General features: G+C 45.8%; 1 protein-coding gene across 2 annotated transcripts in view; it reads left to right on the top strand.

Moving 5' to 3' along the window:
* The first annotated feature begins 490 nt into the window (after window positions 1–490).
* TAF2 (TATA-box binding protein associated factor 2) overlaps window positions 491–21,040 on the top strand; it is a 658,862-nt gene continuing 638,312 nt past the window's right edge. For both annotated transcript variants that reach the window (XM_078686838.1, XM_078686839.1), the window contains exon 1: window positions 491–714. In XM_078686838.1, the coding sequence (XP_078542964.1) occupies window positions 638–714 (77 nt within the window). In that variant the 5' untranslated portion in view covers window positions 491–637. The remainder of the gene's footprint in view (window positions 715–21,040) is intronic.

Below are 21,040 nucleotides of genomic sequence, written 5' to 3' on the forward strand. Positions count from 1 at the left end.
TTTTAGGCACTTGAAGATTAAATGGCTTGCCCTGAGTCCCAGGATGTTCGAGCCTCCCGTCAGACTCGAACCTGGTTCCCCCAATTCCAAAGTCGGCTGCTCTAGGCGTTAAGCCACACTTTCTCCCCCGTGCGGTAAAGCGGAAGAATTACCAGAATGTTCCTATATGCTTGGCGTAGCTGAAAATGTTGTATCGTGTCCGCAGCTGACACAGCTTGGCTGTCTACTTTAGCTTTGACAGTGTTTATACACTACAGAGGCACGTGCGAACTTGACAGCCAATAGCCACGTCCCAATTCTATGGAGCGCACATGGATTGGCTGTGGTGACCCAGTGCTCCAATCCCAGACCGCCATACAGTTAGTCATCCAGCTCTAGCGGCTGTTCAGCCGTCGGAATGGCTGCAAAAGCTCTTACTTGACCCGGAAGTACAGAATCTATGAACAAATGTCATTCGTTGAAACATCAATAACGGACTACAGACGTTAAGTTGAATGTACTGGTGCTTGTGTATTAGGGGACAGGCTGTTTCATTTTCTGTGCGTTGTTCTTGTAACCCTGCTTCCCACTGTCGCCGCTTAATTCATGAAGAAGAATCTAACACGGAAAGGAAGGCTGAAATCCTTGCAGCTTTCCAATGCAGACCGTCCAGCTTTGCAAGACGAACCGGAAGAAAGGAGAAAAGGGCTTCGAAAGCCCCCGCCCCTATAAATTATAAGTATACTTCTTTGTGTGTTCACATCGTCTCGCACACCTGTTCATTCATTAACTCTTAAGACAGAAGAACATATCACTCCCAAAGCAGTATAGGCGCCAGAGGAGTACTAATATTTGGAGTGGAGTAGTTTACTACAAGCTAGCTTTCAAGTGACAATTATTTCTACTGGTATGATGTTAACGTTAGCAAATTATATCCCAGTCTAAGTCATGTTATTGTAAAGTTTAAGTTAGACTGTATTTTCAGTGGTAGTTTACCTACATAGCACTTGTGATTCATTGCGTGCCACGACTAATTCAAATGCACAATTAAAGGGATCAAGAACCGCAGGTTCCTTTTATTAAGTATAGCAGGATACAATATTTAGTTGTATATTTATTTAATAGCTTTTATAATTGGTATACCAGACTATAGGGTGTCGGAGATCTATACACGAGGAACAGGTTTTGGTAGAGTCGATTAGTGTTTTTTTTGTTAGTGAAAGTGTCTAGCAATATATCAGTGAGTTTGTGCGCGTTAGGATTATATAGATGGTCGCGTTAAAGAATGCTGTTTTTTGCAATTTCGCATGGATGAATGGGCGAGTGAGAGCAATAGAATGGTAAGTGAAGAATTCTATATTGCCACCAATATCACTTCCCATCTGGGCACTCACTCAGATATAATTTGAAGCACCCTTGCACTCATTCACCTATTCATCCATAAAATGTGCTATTCTTCTTACCATATGACTGTATTCACTCACTCAGTCAGTCAGTCAGTCAGGATTCTTTATTCGATGATTAAAAATCACCATAAAAGGTACAAACAAACAATATACACTCATATCATTAAAACACAATTAAATTGACATGAATCATGTTATTAATACAACTATGTCACAGTGTATTAAGAAAAAAGGGACATTATGGAACTTTAAAACCAGAATCCAAAATCTCACAATTCACAATTCCACCCCCCCTCTAGTGGCCCTTAATCGGGCAGCCACTTTAATAAAATTAATAATACAACACAGTGTAAGTGGATCATTCGCCTGTTGTAAATAAATCAGAGCATCTCGGGCGCTTTTTATGTTCGATTTTTTAAAAATGTCTACTAAAAATCTGCGCCTAGGTACAGAATAAAATGAACATAACAGTACAAAATGAAGGGAATCCTGCGGAGACCTATTGTCGCAGTAGCAGGTTCCCTTCTGCTCAATTGTGGTGGAATGCCCTAAAGGTGATCCCAATAAATATGGTAAAAGATTGAGCCTAAAACGATTCATTAAAAACCTGTCTTGAGCATTATGTATTAAATATAAATAGGGTTCCATTCCTTCTCCAGTCTTTACCAGGTTATAGGCACACACCGTAGATTTGACCCTATCTGACTCTATTCTTTGGGTGGCTTTGTGTGCCAAAAACACTTTTTGGACAGTCGTCTTATGGCGAGGGGTGATTGTTGCCGGGTCAGAAAAGAGGTTCCCGAGGCCCAGTGTGTCTAAAACAGACTTGACATAACTGAGCCACGGGATTCGCGTCCATTTTTTTCTGCCCAAGCAATCCTTCATTATTTCCCTACTTAGGGTTGCCTCGGGATTTGTCCAAATTTTTAACCAAGCTAAAATGGGTCTGACTTTCACCAAGTCCTCCAGGTAGGATATCCCTAGCTCCCTGTGTGCAATAGCTGCAGCTAAACTGTGCGGGGCTTTCAGGATGGAGCGTAGATGTTTATTCACTCACTCACTTAGTATATGCATTCACTCATCCCTAAACCCGCTCACACATCCTTCCATGGACCAATGTTTATAATCTCCGACAAATCTAGCCTCACAACGACACACATACAATTGTAAATAATTTTAAAAGCACTAACATCAAAAAGATAAACTTATTGGCTTGATCTGTATATGATTGTGTATCTGTCTACATGTGCGTTATGCGTTAGTCTATCTGCATTTTTTTTGGCCTGTGAGTGTTTGCGTGTGATCATGTGTTTGAGTATGTAAGGTTGTATGCATGAGGGTGTGTGTCTGTATATGGCCTAGTAGACCATTGTGTGTCTATGTCTACGCCTGGCTGTGTATGCCTGTGCAATCGATTCCATTTCTGTGAGACACCACGGTCTCTATGCATGTCCTGGTTGTGAGATGCAATAAGGGTGCACTTGAACTCTTCTTGTTAACTCCGAATGATCATATCACATAATTGCCCATAGGAAATGCTTTGAAACGTGAACAGCATCAAAGAGTTTCATCTTTAACTGTATTATTAATAGCGGCTCTGGTTGTGACTTTAAAGATTGACTGTTCAACGTGCTTTTGCATGCTGTTTCCGAATCCTCTTGCTGCCGCCTGAGAACAAGAGGAAGGTTTTTACTGACGATTAACCCTGATTTATTAAGAAGTGTTTCCCTGGTTCGTTTGCGAGCACGCATTTCATCCAGTTTCCTTACTGTTGGTTGATTTGCTCAGACAGCGTGAACTTATTAATTCTCCTGGTACCGATGTTTACTTGACACAGAAAATAGTGCATGCAGTCACCTGTTTTTAGCAGTGTTTACCAGGTGACCGTGGATGAAATGTGCATGAAGTGTGCCTTTAACACACCAGAGCAGTATGAGGTAACTTGAAATGACAAAAAGGAATAACGCATCTCCAGTTATTATTCTCATTCATTAACATGCACATTAAATCATCACAGAGTCGGTTTTACCCTGTGCTTCACCGGGATGACAAAAAGATGACACCTTCTGTGTAACATTTCTTAACTGTTTTTTTTATGGTTCTTACTCCCAAACACCATTTACTTAATCACTTTACTGATCCCTGTGTCCTGAGGAGATCTTACAAACATTTTGGAGTCAAAACGCGGGCAAACTCTACCATTTGGTTGACATTGACGAACAACAGAAAGGAACTGTAGATTCGCTTGAACTACCCTTCTCTTTTTGTACCGATTTATACAACCACTGGGTATTGTACAGTGTCTTATGTGTTATATGTTGTATATATGATCACTGTGAGCACTGCGTCGTCTGCACAATTTCCATATGTATCACATGTTATTATACAGTACCTCGTATGTATTTGTTTAATATAATTGTGGCATAAACAAAGCTTGTCAGCTGCTGGAATTCTGAGAATGGCTTTTTTTCTTCTACGGGATTAGGTTGAAATACAATTTTGTTGTCAATTAGATTGTAGATTCCTCCAACGAATAGACAAGGTTTTCTCATTCAAATGAGTCCCAACCAACTGTTTGGATAATCCTTATTAACCCCTGTTCAGTGGGCATGTAGCGGTATTCTTCTTAAGTATATATTGTTTTGATATGCAGGCACTTGGAATAAACTAATCGTACATTCATTTTAGTGGCAAGAATTGTAGGGCAGGTTCTCAGTCCGAGATTTGAATTTTTTTAACTTCCTTTGGAGAGTTGGTTTGCACACCCATACATACACTCCATAACACATGGGTAAAACACATTGTCATTTACAATGCCAATAGCTTTAACTCAACCAAATGTGAGACCAATTGCATTGCCAGTGCTTGTTATTTAATGTCTTATTGCTTTTAAAAAACAGCACAACTCTAACAGAAGGATTGTGGGGGGGAATGAATTCACTTTATTTTGGATTAACTTTTTAATTTTGACACTGTGTAAAGGAATTTACTCAAGAACAGACCTTTTTGGAACACAGGCTTGAATACTTGATCCATTACTCCAGATTTTGCAACTGCCTGCTTTCTCTTTACAAGGATGTACATACAGAGTTTACTCCTTAAACAATTTGTCTATGTAACAAATTGGATTATTATTTGGGTGGGTGACAATGCACCTTAAGGAATAACCACAAGCCTAGTCAGAGAAAACCCTCAAAGTCACTAAATTAACCTGAGCGCTACGCCCTGGTAACTATAGCACAGAGACAGGTTTAACTTATGGCAATGTGTAAAGTATTTATGCAGTACCAAAACGGTAATAAAGTCAAAGCGCAAAACATTTAAAATACCAAACAGACCTAGAAAATAGACTATATTCTTTTTAAAAGAATGGCAAAAATCCAATAATTGGTACTGAAGATATGAATTTTTTACGTTTTAAGCGCCACTGATAGCTGGGACCTAGTTCCAAATTGAGGCTCACCGTAATGGAATGTGGGTCATATTCTCCAATCTGGTTTGTACTGGTGAAAGATTTTACGTTCTGACATAGTCTTTTAAGTCCCAAACTACCACAGGAATAGACCTCTAAAGACCCCCCCCCCCCACCAAGCACTGCAGGGTAGGTACTTAGAGACTCAGACGGTGTCAGGCAGAGGCCACCAGCAGCAACCAGTCTGGGTCCACCCGCCACTGGTTAGCTGGGTTCTTTCTACAAAAAGGACTCTTGCAGCTCATTATGGTCCTGAAACTTACACAGGTCAGTTAACTTGCACTTGGAGTTAATTTCTTTGTCCTGGATACAAGAAGGAGCAATTCCAGTTCCCCAGGGCTCCTCTTGTTTCACGAACAACAGATCCAGTTCTCCTCTGATCTTCTGTAGGTCCATAAACTGTTCTTAGGTGGGTGCTTGGTGGTGACCATTTATGTCTGGTACTAGCATCTGGGTGGGAATAACTCCTGGGCAAACCCTAAGCAATGAACTAAAAGTTCTCTGGGACTGCACTACCCACTTTTGGCATTTTCAAGATGGCTAAAGTCTTCGGCCACCCTAAGCTTAGGATCTGAGGGCTGGGAGTGTCAGTGGGAGTGTGCCATAGTAATCCTAGTATCCTCCCACATCTAACTCTAAAATCCAGTTTGAGGCAGGCATTGTGCCCATTATAAACCCATAGACAAAAGACTGGTAGGACATATATATAGAGTCCTTCAGCAACCAGACAGTGGATCCACAAGAATTGTGTTGGCATCTTTTTCTGTCTAGTTTTAAGTGTCTGCTAAGTGTTATATGTGAACCCAGTAGACTTGTCACTTTGGATGTGACGCTGAAGCAGGATTTTAAACTATGTTGTCAAAAAGGATGCCCACACCCCACCCTGCATTTTCTGTGGGGTTCAGAGGAGTCATTTCTCCATATTCAAGCCAGCTTATTGGTTGCTTCTGGGAAACATTTCACAACTATTCAAGACTAATAACTGGCTAGGAGAAGCTATAGAGCCAATGCACACTAGTCTCCAGGAACGCTAGGCAGGGACGAGGTAACTTTCTAAAAGGTACTTTTCCTTAATGTGTATTTAAATCCGACTTCACCATTGAATTAGATTTTAAATAACTTAAAATTAGATGTTTAATTATATTTCTAGGTGGTACCACTCCCTAGATACTGCATTAGTATTTTAGTATGTACTCTGTTTTTCTATATAGAACATTTAGGCTGGTCACCCTCACTGAAAATTGCTTTTAGCTGCTCGTCACTGTAAGGACTTGATAACATTAAATTTCCACGCGGGCTGCTTTTAGAAAAATCATGCACCCTGCCTTGTGAGCTACACTGCCTACATAGGGGTTACTTATTAATATTTAAAAAGGAGGTTTCTCCCTGTTGAGAAGGTTTTTTTTTTGACCTGCCACAGTGCATATTTTGCACTGTTACAGTCAAGTTACAGTAGTAGGCCTGAAGCCATGCTTGCATTGTCACTCTATTGGACGTATAATAAGTGCTGCGGTTCACTAGTGGCACTTAAATTCCAGGCAAATAAATACATTTTGTATCATATAATAGAGACTTTAAGGAATGTTAAATATACCAATTAGGAGTAAGGCAATTTGACTATGTCAAAAGGGGGAGGACAAGTACTTTAATACTGGTTACCAGGGATAAAGTGCACAGAGTTCTAAAGCTAGAAAAAATATGTGGACAAGAAAAAACCCAAAAAACTGGAGTGATCATGCAGAAAAGGCACATTTTCTACAGTCATGAGAGCTCCCAAATGAGGGGGGGCGACAACCACGGATGTGAGTTGCCTTAATGGGTATTCTTCCTCCTGAAATGTTCTAGCTAAATAAATAGAATACTGGATGGCGTCCTGTCACAAAGGTGAGGCTCTCATGAGGTTCTTGACCTAACTTCAACATGTGGAGGTTTTCCGTCCACTGAGACCTCTGCTGGTTACTGCACAGAATGGGTGGGAAGTGACTGAATGGAAATTCCCAAGAGAATTCTCTCCAGCCTTGTAGGGGTGAATTGAGTACAATAAAAAGGTAATTGGAGTTGGAGAACATTGAAAGAAAACACACACACACTGTGTAAGCCACTGCCCCAAAAAATGCTTATAGGCTTAAAAACAGAAACTAGCCTGAGACACGTGGTATTGTAGGGGCTAAGATCAGTGTAACAATTCTACACTGCAAAACATAGTGGAACAAGCGAATGTGGCCAATTAGGCAAATTGCAGCTTTCGTTCAAGATGTAAAAATCAGATGGAACAGTAAGCAGTGAGTTTGAACAGCAGGGAGAGGTTGACGCAGCGGCTCACAAGTACAGTCAAAATCATCGGTAGGTAGCTGAGAATACAGTACCAGATACGTATCCAGTGATTTCCACATCCACTCTCATTCCAACTTCATCCGACAAATGGGCTGATGCTATTTACACATCCAAGTCAACACGCAGTCAGGTAACCGCAGTAAGGTCTGGGGATAGTGGGAACACGTCAGTGGCCGGCGAGGAAACTTCGGAGGGCACCTCCCCAGCCACAATCTGTCCAAGGGCATCTATTGTGGAACAAGCCACTAATCTAGCATTCCAGACAGGTAACATTGGAACCCTATACACTCCTCTAGATTCTTTTTTTGGAATCGCCTCCCTCTCGCAATCCGCCAACTTTACCGGCTTCTTCCCTAATTCTATACAGATCGAGACCACTGAGAGATTTACAGCTCATTGTCAGTTGTCTGCGGGTAAGGATGAGTCTTAGATCTGTAAACCTGTCCATCGACTTTCTGGCCATGCAGCAACTATGCAGGCCTATTGAGCACAGTTGCGGGGTACAGTCAAAACACCTATCTGTGGATTGGCAAAAACATGTTCTACAGTAACCCAGTACGGAGTCAAAGTCTGACAAGTTGATACCATATGATAAAATCCTGCGTCATCTGCGTGACTTCTAGGACACGCTGATGAAGCACTAGGGACCATGGCATGTAGAAATCTGGGGGTGAGGTACACTCTATGCATGGAGTAAAATTGTATGAGTTTGAACCTGGCTTTTCTGGACACCTTGAGGGTGGGCCCCAACTAGTCACCCAAACTAGGGGCCTAAATCTGCCTGTGAGGAAACTGGCAGACACCAGCAACCACCCCTTGCCCTCCCCCTTTACTATGTGCTTGTCCCCGAGTCCACACAGCCGTCTCCCGTATCCACCGGAAAACCTATAATGGAAAGAGAAAAAGGATTACTACAAACAACACTAACAGAGGACTACCATGTCTTTGGGCTGTGGAGCAGAGTTACAATCAGTAAGGACGACACAGCAAGACAGACAGGAAACGAGAGGGAAACCGGAAAAGAAGAAGGCGGAGCAACCAAGTGAGAAGCCATCCAGTGCAGTCAATGTGTTGGGAGACACCGCCGGCCTGGACGAGACTCCTGACTTTTGGAGTTGTGGATGCCGCCAAAGGATACTTGAGAGCCACCTGGGTGAGTGTCAGAGGGGAGGGTTTGTATAATGGTTGGGGTTGGGGGGGTAGGAAGGGTCACGGTGTGGGGTTAAGCACAAGGGTTTTAGGAAAGTATGATCTGCTTTCATGGTTACCCCCAGTTTTTGCCGGTGTCAGTATGTTTTTTTTTTTTTTGGACTAGTCTGACAGGGATACTGCTAATTGGGACCCCAGTCCGTATGCTTCCTCCCTAAATTGACCATGATAAGTACTGTTGTACATCCGAAATTGGCTAATGGGGTATTCTTGTAAGTCCCTAGTATATGATACTAAGGGACACAGGGCATAGGTACACCAGGGGTCTACCATGGGCTGCAGCATGTATTGGGCCACCCATGAGAGACCACTCAAACTGTGGCTATAGGCCTGCCATTGTAGCCTGTGTGAGTTGGTGTTTGCACCTCTCATGACAGATATATGTTTCCTTATATCTGATGCCACTACACTTAAAACCTATGCTACCCCTCTGGCAGGCCTTTCAGTCCTGAAGACAGGGTGCTTGATTATAAGTGTGAGGGTGCCACTGAATGAGTAGGACACCCCTACAAACTCCGAAGTCGATTCTCCAGGCTTTGTAAGTGCAGTCAGCCATTTTTATACATACTGTCGGGAATTTAGCCTCTCATAATATTCAGTCTATAGATACTGAACTGGAGGAGCCAGTAATTGAGCTAAGTGACAACTCCTTGCTAACTTCTTTTCAATCATTTACAAAGGACTCTTTTGGCAGCATAGCTTATAGCATCACTTCAGGCTCCCCATCAGACCCTGTTCCCTACAGAATTAGGAAACAATTTGGTAAAATTCTGTTTCCACGGCTTCATAAAATCTGCAACCAGTCTTTAGAAGAAGGCGTGGTCCCAGCGGTATGGAAGCAAGCAACGGTTTCTCCGCTACTAAAAAAAACATCGCTGGATTCTACAGTACCAGCCAGTTTTAGGCCAATCTCTCTTCTCCCCTTTCCAATAAAAATGTTGGAACAGTTAGCAGAACAACAGTTAGCAGAATCCTATCTAAACATCTTGAGGATAACCAGCTGTTGGACGAATTCCAGTTTGGTTTTCGACCAGCGCATGGTACTGAAACGGTATTGACCACAGTGATGGATAATCTTCGACTGCGCGCCGACAGAGGGGACGTGTCGATTCTTGTCCTTCTCGATAGTTCGGTGGCCTTCGACACTGTGAGTCATGCCGTTTTGATGCGAAGACTGTGGAACAGCGGGGTGAGAGGAAGAGCTTTTGAGTGGCTGTAATCTTACCACCTGGGCCGCCATCAGATGGTGACTTTAGGACAGTTTACATCAAAAGTCTCCCCTGTCCATTAAGGAGTCCCACAGGGATCATCAGTTAGTCCCATCCTGTTTAACGTTTATCTGAAACCTTTATTGTCCATCATTAAGTCTTTTTGTATCAGCGTGATAAACTACGCGGATGATATCCAATAGATTTTTTCTCTAGAGGGTAAACAGGAGACATCGCTTGAGGTCTTCCAGGAGTGTATGCGGAAAACGGCTGGCTGGCTCAGAGGTAATTCCCTTCAACTTAATGGGGGGAAAACGGAGGTGATGTACTGCTCAGCTGCAAAAATTCCAAAGTACCCCACGACTGAGTTCAGGCTCACTCGAGAGGAAGATTCTCTATGCCCGAATAATACCGTACGAAACCTCGGAGTACTAATGGACGCCAATCTCCAAATTGTGTCCCAAGCTAACAAAACTATTCAAGTCTGCTTTGTTCTAATCCACATGCTGCGAAAGACCCTCCCTCTACTGCCAGATGACTCCCGGGCATTGGTAGTGAGGAGCATAGTGTTAAGCAGGCTGGATTACTGCAACTCCCTATATTTGGGGGCCCCCCAGTATATCATTCAGGGGTTGCAACGGGTGCAGTCGGCAGCAGCTAAGGTGGCTCTGAATAGATCATGGAGCTCCTCCACAACTATGGCACTGGGGGATCTCCATTGGTTGCCAATAAAAGAGCGGATAAGCTTCAAGTCACTATGCATCGTTTTCAGAGCGGTTCATGGATATGGACCACTACCCCTGCAGGATAAATTCAACTGGTATGAGCCTTCTAGACACCTACGGTCTGCTAACACAGGCTTAATATCGGTTCCCAGATTTAAACGATCCAGACTGGGGGGTAGGGCCTTCAGTGTAGCAGCTGCACAATTGTGGAATGGGCTGCCACAGAATCTTAGGTTAGCCGATTCCGTGATGGATTTCAGAAAGGGTCTGAAAACCCTATTGTTTCCTAGAAGTTAGTCAATCTGTTATCATCACTCTTGAGCTGCAGGTACAGTTGTCCCATCTTTGTCTTAGTGCCAGGATGCCCGTAGGGTGATAGTTGCGCTATACAAAAACTTATTACATTACATTACATATAGTGAACATCTGTCATTATGAGATGCCTAACTATATAGTGGAGGACCTGGCCTGGCAGTTCGGTCTGGACTGTTCCCATGAGGCACAGGGTCAAGACTGATTTGCATATGGCTGGGTCCAAACTGGGGTAGCGTAGTGGGCAAAAGAACAATGGATTTAACCTAGATCTTTTGACTGGGGGAGAATTTTTGCATTGTCAGCATTCCGTCCATCATTTGTTTGTTGTAACTATATAGTGGCTGCACAGAACCAGCTCATGTTTGGCATCAAACATGTTGGAATTGTACTTCAACACCGATTCCAGTTTTGGAAGTATGATCCCATGGACTGGGGGCTTCCTTGGGGTACCCCCTGTACTCCTGGTTACAAACGTTCGGGGTCTGACAGCAAGCTAGTGCTGCTGCCGACCACATACATGATTCTGCCCTCCTGCTGCTGAGCCAAGCTCGAGCAGGAGACGGTAGAACAATGGGTTTCCCGTCACAGAGAGGTGTGACCACCTCCCAGACAGGACTAAGTGTATTGGGCTGGGGTGAGGGCGCTTGCCAGCGCCACCAGACTGCTTTGAAAGGCACATTTGGTGCCCTCCTTGCATACTCCAGCTTGAACCAGTTCAGGGAGCCCTTGGCTCCCGCTCTTGCACGACAGTGGACCAAGGACATGGGAGTATCCTGCCCTCTGTCCAGCCCCTCCTCTGGGAGGGACCGTGGAGTAATTCCTACATTTCCCTGGGGGACTTAATGGCTCACCTGTGTTTGGGTCTTCAGATTCGTTGTGGGACAAGATTCCACCCTGAAACCATGTCACTCTTTGACATCTGGACTCCACTGCACTTCGCCTGGACTCAAGACTGAATCAAGGAAGACTCCTGCTGCTACTGGTTAGGCTGTTCTGCAAGTCTTCTTCGTCGTCTGTGTTTCTTCCAGGATCTTAAACAAAACTGTGGGCATCAAGGACACCCAAAGTAATCCCCCTTGGAGTGAAGGAGACACTCCCCTACATCTGCAGGCACCGCAACAAAGCTGACCGGTCTGCTGCTCCTTACATCCCACAGACTTTGAAAGGCTCAGCAACACAGGTGGTGGTTCTGTAACTCCCTTGAGGCCTGACCTGTCTCTCTGCAACTTTGAGGGCAGTATAACTCGTTGGAACTGCTAGGCCCAAACCCCTGTGCACTGCTTTGACCTGCCGTTGCCAAGGCGTGTTGGCTCTGCACTCCATAGATCTTCGGGCTACAAGAAGCTCTAGCCTCCAGCATCTATTACTGTCAAGTGCAGCGTCCTCACTGCATCCTCTGCACTGTTGGCCTTCCTTTTTGGTGAGCTCCTCACGGTCCTCTTGCGGCTCCTGTGCCTTTTGGCCTGTTGGTCCTCCTGAGGATCTTTTCCTGCTTCCGTGCCCCCCCCTGCTTGCTCAGGGCCTGCTTTGACTCTCCTGCTTGTGGTGAGTCCCTTTGACCTTGCTGGACCCAATGTTGCTCCTTCTTCGCTTTTCACGCCTGTTGCAGGTGCCAAGGCTTGTTGGTGCTACCGCCAGACACTTACCCTCTTCTTCTCGACTTCCGATGTAGGACAGCTCGTGCACAGCTCCCAGTCTTCCTCCGCGTCGCATGGTCCTCCCCACTGCAGCGACAAGGCCACTGTCAACTCTTCTTAACTGTCTGACATCGGTGGGCATTGCTCTTCTGTGCCTCCCGGTCACTTTCGGAATGGCATAGACTCTGTTCCCTCCGCTTACAGATTCTTTACTTCAAGAATCCACCTTTGAATTCCACTAAACACTTGCACAGTTTAATCCAGCGGCATCTTTCCTGAAGTCCTCCATTGTGGTCTACAGTGGTTTCATCCCCCTCCCTCCCCCCCACCCCGGCTTCTCTAGTGTAGGTACCCTGGTTCCTGGGGTATCCACGGGTGGGGTACCGCTCTAACCTTCTGTCTTCCACGAGGTTTCTTCAGGGTTCACTGGGAAGGGAACTTCTTAAAAAACTGCAACCTTGACTGCCCCATTGACTTCTGTTGGACACGCGGCTGTGTTTCCACTCTGCACACAGCCTCCGTGGGGTTCTTGGGTACTTACCATGGGTGGTTCCTTGTGTCCCCAGCTCCTCTAAGTCTCCTGGTCCAAGTCCCGACTTCGGTTGCAGTTCGCATTTCACTTTCTTAGTATATGGTTTCGTCTTCCCCTGGATACCACCGTATTTTGTGCTTACTTAACTATTTGCGATTGAAGAATTGGTGAGCATTTGTGTTTATATCTCCGGGTAGGAGATATACTAATGTGTTAGTGAGTGTTGTGTAATAAATAGACATATTTTTATATATACACTGTCTGGGTCGTTTTTATTCAACCTACCCTACGTGATTAATCTGGTAAAACAAGGTGCTTAACACTCCTTCAAGATATGCCTGAATGCTGCTCTCCACAGCTACCTCTTTGAGAGCCTTCAAAGGTTATTAAAGACCGCCAAAATCACCAAAAGGGTTTCCTGGATTAGTGTAAGGTGCTTATCTTGAATAAGTGTGAACCATATACTAAGCCAGCCTCCTACAGCGGGTCATTTGTTTTATTTCACCAACTGCAAAGCCTGTTTGTATTAAAGACCAATGCTCCGGACCTTGTACCAGTCAGAATGTGGGCACCAATCCTTAATCTGGCTTCTATCCTCAGCCCTGATACGAAGGAGAGGAGGTCTAAGGCCTGTATGAATCGGAATAATTATAGCTATAGCTTCACAAATCAAAGAGGTGCATGCTGTATTCTACCCCAAAACGATTCAGAAAAGGGGGTGGTGATGGACAGAGCATCTGAATTAAGCAGAACACTCCTACCCAGTCAAAAGATCAGGGCTTGATCCATCACCGTTTTTTAGCTCACTGCACCATCCCAGTTCAGAACCTGGCTACATGCAAATTAGTCTGTCCCTGGCCCAGTGCATCATGGGAACAGGGCAGACCAAACTACCAAGCCAATTCTTTACTGGAAAGGAAACAAGCTTCCGGGGACCGGTTTCTGGCATTACAGCCGTCCTCGGCCCGGCTTGCTTGAATCCTGATGGTTCAGTGAGCAAGGGACTCACATCTGAGCATACCCTTCCACACTTGTGGTGGCCAAAACTATTCAGAAAAGGGGGTGGTGATGGACAGAGCATCTGAATTAAGCAGAACACTCCTACCCAGTCAAAAGATCAGGGCTTGATCCATCACCGTTTTTTAGCTCACTGCACCATCCCAGTTCAGAACCTGGCTACATGCAAATTAGTCTGTCCCTGGCCCAATGCATCATGGGAACAGGGCAGACCAAACTACCAAGCCAATTCTTTACTGGAAAGGAAACAAGCTTCCGGGGACCGGTTTCTGGCATTACAGCCGTCTTCGGCCCGGCTTGCTTGAATCCTGATGGTGCAGTGAGCAAGGGACTCACATCTGAGCATACCCTTCCACACTTGTGGTGGCCAAAACGATTCAGAAAAGGGGGTGGTGATGGACAGAGCATCTGAATTAAGCAGAACACTCCTACCCAGTCAAAAGATCAGGGCTTGATCCATCACCGTTTTTTAGCTCACTGCACCATCCCAGTTCAGAACCTGGCTACATGCAAATTAGTCTGTCCCTGGCCCAGTGCATCATGGGAACAGGGCAGACCAAACTACCAAGCCAATTCTTTACTGGAAAGGAAATAAGCTTCCGGGGACCGGTTTCTGGCATTACAGCCGTCTTCGGCCCGGCTTGCTTGAATCCTGATGGTGCAGTGAGCAAGGGACTCACATCTGAGCATACCCTTCCACACTTGTGGTGGCCAAAACGATTCAGAAAAGGGGGTGGTGATGGACAGAGCATCTGAATTAAGCAGAACACTCCTACCTAGTCAAAAGATCAGGGCTTGATCCATCACCGTTTTTTAGCTCACTGCACCATCCCAGTTCAGAACCTGGCTACATGCAAATTAGTCTGTCCCTGGCCCAGTGCATCATGGGAACAGAGCAGACCAAACTACCAAGCCAATTCTTTACTGGAAAGGAAACAAGCTTCCGGGGACCGGTTTCTGGCATTACAGCCGTCTTCGGCCCGGCTTGCTTGAATCCTGATGGTGCAGTGAGCAAGGGACTCACATCTGAGCATACCCTTCCACACTTGTGGTGGCCAAAACGATTCAGAAAAGGGGGTGGTGATGGACAGAGCATCTGAATTAAGCAGAACACTCCTACCCAGTCAAAAGATCAGGGCTTGATCCATCACCGTTTTTTAGCTCACTGCACCATCCCAGTTCAGAACCTGGCTACATGCAAATTAGTTTGTCCCTGGCCCAGTGCATCATGGGAACAGGGCAGACCAAACTACCAAGCCAATTCTTTACTGGAAAGGAAACAAGCTTCCGGGGACCGGTTTCTGGCATTACAGCCGTCTTCGGCCCGGCTTGCTTGAATCCTGATGGTGCAGTGAGCAAGGGACTCACATCTGAGCATACCCTTCCACACTTGTGGTGGCCAAAACGATTCAGAAAAGGGGGTGGTGATGGACAGAGCATCTGAATTAAGCAGAACACTCCTACCCAGTCAAAAGATCAGGGCTTGATCCATCACCGTTTTTTAGCTCACTGCACCAGCCCAGTTCAGAACCTGGCTACATGCAAATTAGTCTGTCCCTGGACCAGTGCATCATGAGAACAGGGCAGACCAAACTACCAAGCCAATTCTTTACTGGAAAGGAAACAAGCTTCCGGGACCGGTTTCTGGCATTACAGCCGTCTTCGGCCCGGCTTGCTTGAATCCTGATGGTGCAGTGAGCAAGGGACTCACATCTGAGCATACCCTTCCACACTTGTGGTGGCCAAAACGATTCAGAAAAGGGGGTGGTGATGGACAGAGCATCTGAATTAAGCAGAACACTCCTACCCAGTCAAAAGATCAGGGCTTGATCCATCACCGTTTTGTAGCTCACTGCACCATCCCAGTTCAGAACCTGGCTACATGCAAATTAGTCTGTCCCTGGCCCAGTGCATCATGAGAACAGGGCAGACCAAACTACCAAGCCAATTCTTTACTGGAAAGGAAACAAGCTTCCGGGGACCGGTTTCTGGCATTACAGCCGTCTTCGGCCCGGCTTGCTTGAATCCTGATGGTGCAGTGAGCAAGGGACTCACATCTGAGCATACCCTTCCACACTTGTGGAGGCCAAAACGATTCAGAAAAGGGGGTGGTGATGGACAGAGCATCTGAATTAAGCAGAACACTCCTACCCAGTAAAAAGATCAGGGCTTGATCCATCACCGTTTTTTAGCTCACTGCACCATCCCAGTTCAGAACCTGGCTACATGCAAATTAGTCTGTCCCTGGCCCAGTGCATCATGGGAACAGGGCAGACCAAACTACCAAGCCAATTCTTTACTGGAAAGGAAACAAGCTTCCGGGGACCGGTTTCTGGCATTACAGCCGTCCTCGGCCCGGCTTGCTTGAATCCTGATGGTGCAGTGAGCAAGGGACTCACATCTGAGCATACCATTCCACACTTGAGGTGGCCAAAACGATTCAGAAAAGGGGGTGGTGATGGACAGAGCATCTGAATTAAGCAGAACACTCCTACCCAGTCAAAAGATCAGGGCTTGATCCATCACCGTTTTTTAGCTCACTGCACCATCCCAGTTCAGAACCTGGCTACATGCAAATTAGTCTGTCCCTGGCCCAGTGCATCATGGGGTTCTTGGGTACTTACCATGGGTGGTTCCTTGTGTCCCCAGCTCCTCTAAGTCTCCTGGTCCAAGTCCCGACTTCGGTTGCAGTTCGCATTTCACTTTCTTAGTATATGGTTTCGTCTTCCCCTGGATACCACTGTATTTTGTGCTTACTTAACTATTTGCGATTGAAGAATTGGTGAGCATTTGTGTTTATATCTCCGGGTAGGAGATATACTAATGTGTTAGTGAGTGTTGTGTAATAAATAGACATATTTTTATATATACACTGTCTGGGTCGTTTTTATTCAACCTACCCTACGTGATTAATCTGGTAAAACAAGGTGCTTAACACTCCTTCAAGATATGCCTGAATGCTGCTCTCCACAGCTACCTCTTTGAGAGCCTTCAAAGGTTATTAAAGACCGCCAAAATCACCAAAAGGGTTTCCTGGATTAGTGTAAGGTGCTTATCTTGAATACGTGTGAACCATATACTAAGCCAGCCTCCTACAGAGGGTCATTTGTTTTATTTCACCAACTGCAAAGCCTGTTTGTATTAAAGACCAATGCTCCGGACCTTGTACCAGTCAGAATGTGGGCACCAATCCTTAATCTGGCTTCTATCCTCAGCCCTGATACGAAGGAGAGGAGGTCTAAGGACTGTATGAATCGGAATAATTATAGCTATAGCTTCACAAATCAAAGAGGTGCTTGCTGTATTCTAACCCAGGCACAACCCGCTCCCATATAAATTCATACTCCAGCTATAAAGATCCTCATACAAGTGTGGGGACGGATAAGGAAATGGATATTTCCTACCTCATATTTACATTTATTTTCTCATTCCCTTGAGCCTCCGGGTAGAGCTATTCTGAGGGAAGGATCCTATAGAAGAAAAACGAACAAAGACGGACTGATTAAAGACCGGCATACATTGCAACAATTTTTATTCTTTACGCTAAAATAAAATAAATGGCAACATTCAGAAATACATTCAGCCTCTGCGTTTATATATTTGCTGAGCCCTCCCACACAGCCTCCCAAAGTTGGTGCAGCTGAGACAGGTCTGGCTGAACTCACTTCATCACAACCCTAAAAAAATAACGTGACCACTCTCGTTCTCCCAGTTCTGAGGAACAAATAACGAAGGCACTTCTGTTCCGATGGTTCAGCAGGACCCCACCACAACCACTCACGGACCCTGCCCATCAACGCACCACGCAACAGGAAGTATCCCACTGGGATGTCATACGTCTCCCACAAGTCTAAGAAGAAACTAGCTTCACCCATAGAAAATTGATCACCCAGTATAATAAGCTCCGCTTCCGTCCACTGTTGTAGGCCAAACCAATCCCCGGGTGCTACTAGTACCAACTGATCGTCAAGGGAAGCTCATCAGTGTACGGGACCCTGATGGACATTTTCTGTAACATCGGTGCCCACACTTAGCGTGCCGCCCTAACTAACTCATTCCTGTTGCGCACCATTGTTGTGGGGACCGGGTTTAACAAAATGCTTGTCAGGAGAGCTTTGGAAGGCAACCCACGTTCCTGATGGCTTACCGTGTCCCAGAGCACTGACCGCCACCGAGCTACCTATTGTAACTGGGTGGCTAAATAATAAAGCTTTAAGTCTGGTGCTGACATTCCACCCTTGTCACTGGCTAACGTAATTTTCGCAATGCCACTCGATGCCTCGAGGACCCCGAGTACAATGTAAGAAGGATGCTATGCAATTCCTGAAAGTACACCCTTGGGAGATCCACTGTTAGGGACGCAAACAAGTTAAGGAACTGTGGCACAACTACAATCTTAGAGAGGGCTATCGCCCACTGATCAACAGGGGCAAGGTACCTCACGATGCCACCGACCTCCTCAAGGCAGCAGCGGCCCGAGTAAAGGTACCCTCAAAGAATAGTTCCTCAGAATGATAAATGGCGACTCCCAAGTAGTGAATGGTATCATGTTCCCACTGCTGCGCCAGTACAGTAGTAATGGGCTACGCTTCCCCCAAATTTGTTTGCTGTGGGTAAGTGCAGTGTTTGTGCCAGTTAACTTATAGGCCAGACAAGTGCCCAAAATCCGACAAAGCCGCTACTGCTCCCTCCAAATCAGAAGTGTCACTCATATATAACAGCATATCATCTGCGAACAAATAAATGTACAGACTGTGTCCTGTTACCTGCAGGCCCTGATAATGTCCGCCCTGCCAAACCGTCCATACAAGCGATTCTAAGGCTAGAGAATATAACAAAGAGGAAAAGGTGCACCGCTTCTGAGTGCCCCGCTCCACTGTGCACTTCTCCAAGATCACTGACCCAGTACTGACCCTAGCCATTGATAGAGTATGCAACTTCATCCACCTGACTAAGGGCAGTCCATAACCCACTCCCAAAGAGAGTGGCATACAAGAATTCCCAGCGGAGAGAATCAAATGCCTTCCGAATATCTACAGATAACACTAGTGAATCTTGTGGAAAGTGCTCCCTCTGCTCCAAGATATGAATCAGTTTATCGATGTTAGGTAAGGGACTACAGTTAGGTCAGGATTTCATAATCAGCGTTAAGCATAGAGAGGGGGGCGATAAGAGTCAAGCAAGATCACATCAGCTTCTTCTTGGGGAGCAACACAATTGTGACCTCTCGTAGAGAGGGTGAAAGAACCCCCCCTGCTGCCAGGCATCGTTAAAAACTTCCACCAATTTAGGGACAAAGTCAATGGCATAAATATTATAGAATTCTACACACAACCGGTCGGATCCTGGGACATTCCCCCTAGCCATCTCCTTAATTGTGCCTTGCATCTCCTGCTCAGTAATGTTTGCACCAAGTTCAAGCACCAACAGGGAGAAGACAGCGATATGACTAAAAACATCAGTTTCGCAAACTGTGGTGATCACAGAGAACAAGTCCTGGTAGTAATTGAGGATTGCAGCATTAATTTCCTTCTGAGCAAACGCTTCTTGGCCTGCTGAGTCATGAACCTGAGGAATAGTATGCCCCCTTGTCTCTTCCTGCAGGAGCCAGGATAACATGCTCCCCTATTTGTCCCCTCTTCACGTGTGCTCTAGCAGTATATGCTCTATAATTATATTGCTGCAAACGCTCCACCACTGTAAGCAGTTTCTCGCATTCAGCAAGCAACCTCCAACTGCCCTTCGATGTCTCCTTCAGATCCTGAGGAGGCCCATTGAAGACTGCCTCCTGCTGTCTAATGTCCGAGTGTAATTTGGCGCGCGCCCCTATCTTATTAGAAATGCAATAACCTTGCACCACCACCTTCACAACCTCTCATTCAACCCCCACCGCCGAATCTCATTGTCGAGCCAGATATTAGTGACCTGCTCACCCAGTGAGGCCTGAAAAACCACTTCATTGAGCAGAGCCGGGTCTAACTGCCAAGTGGGGATACAAGAACTACGTGGTGAACATCTGAAAGTGCAGAGCAGGGTGGAATGATCTGAATAAGTTCTCGCCAACTACTCCACGTCTACCACTCTCTCATACATCGCATCACAGCGGCCTTTAGTACCTCCAAATCATGCAGCCCAGACCTGAAGGAGTACTCCAGGGCATCTGGGTTCTGCACCCTCCAGCAGTTCAATAAAAAGCTTCCGCCAGCACACGTTGCCAGCCAAATCTCCAAAACATCAGTCGCCAGTTACGCAACACAGTGCCACTCGCTACACACACCTTCCCAGAGGGAAGAACAAACCGGAAACAATCAAGAAAATACAAAAAATCTCCTCTAAACCCCCGCTCACACTGTTATATGAATACATCCTGTCCAACAAAATATGGCTACAAACTAAGGCTCATCAAGAAGGGCCAAGTAGCTCTGAATCAGTCAGTTAGGGAAAGAAACCAGCCGGCCAAATTCTTAAACAGAGTTCAAAACAGGGAAAAGTACACTTAGCACTGGCCCCACACACTGACCCAGCCACCCCCAACCAAAAATAGAAATCGGTGCGGGAAGAAATTGCAGCCACCACTTTATAGCACCACAGTCTAGGCGCGTGCCTCCAAATGATCTAACCTGTCCTCCCTAAGAGTCAACACCCTGAAAAATCATTGCAATGGTAAGACCCAACATCCAAGGTCCTGAGGCCTCCACAGTCCCAATGCCAGTGTTTCAATAAACCCGGCACACAAGCTTTGTCATTCCGGGCAGCCACAGCACTCCCCACCTGGTGTCTTAAGAGGAGTCCTTGAAGCCTGTAAGGGTGGTGCGGTGTGCCCGTAGCTCCCTTGGTCGCCTCCTGTATCACCCAGCAAAGTGCCACCTAATGGCTTCCATTATTTGGAGTGATTCTCAAAACTGAAGTAGAAGGTGTTTCCTCTACTGCAACAAGTGTGGGGCATTCAGGTTATGATCTAGATGTTTCAGTCCTCTATCCCGGATGAAGGTGAGGGAGGATTTTAGGCTATGGGCCTTTGTGCTTCCTCCTTATTAACTTTGCCAGGTGACACACATGGGTGTCCTGTAGTGGAGTCTGAAATCCTAGCGGGCCCATGATCAAGACTGCCTTTCCAACACCATCCATGTCTTGCAGGAGACGGCCCTTAATCTGCAGTAGTGCTTGACCAGTCCCAATCTGCCCGACCAGTCCCAATCTGTCCTA

Source organism: Lissotriton helveticus, chromosome 4_1, assembly GCF_964261635.1.
Source record: "Lissotriton helveticus chromosome 4_1, aLisHel1.1, whole genome shotgun sequence".
NCBI classification, from domain to species: Eukaryota; Metazoa; Chordata; class Amphibia; order Caudata; family Salamandridae; genus Lissotriton; species Lissotriton helveticus.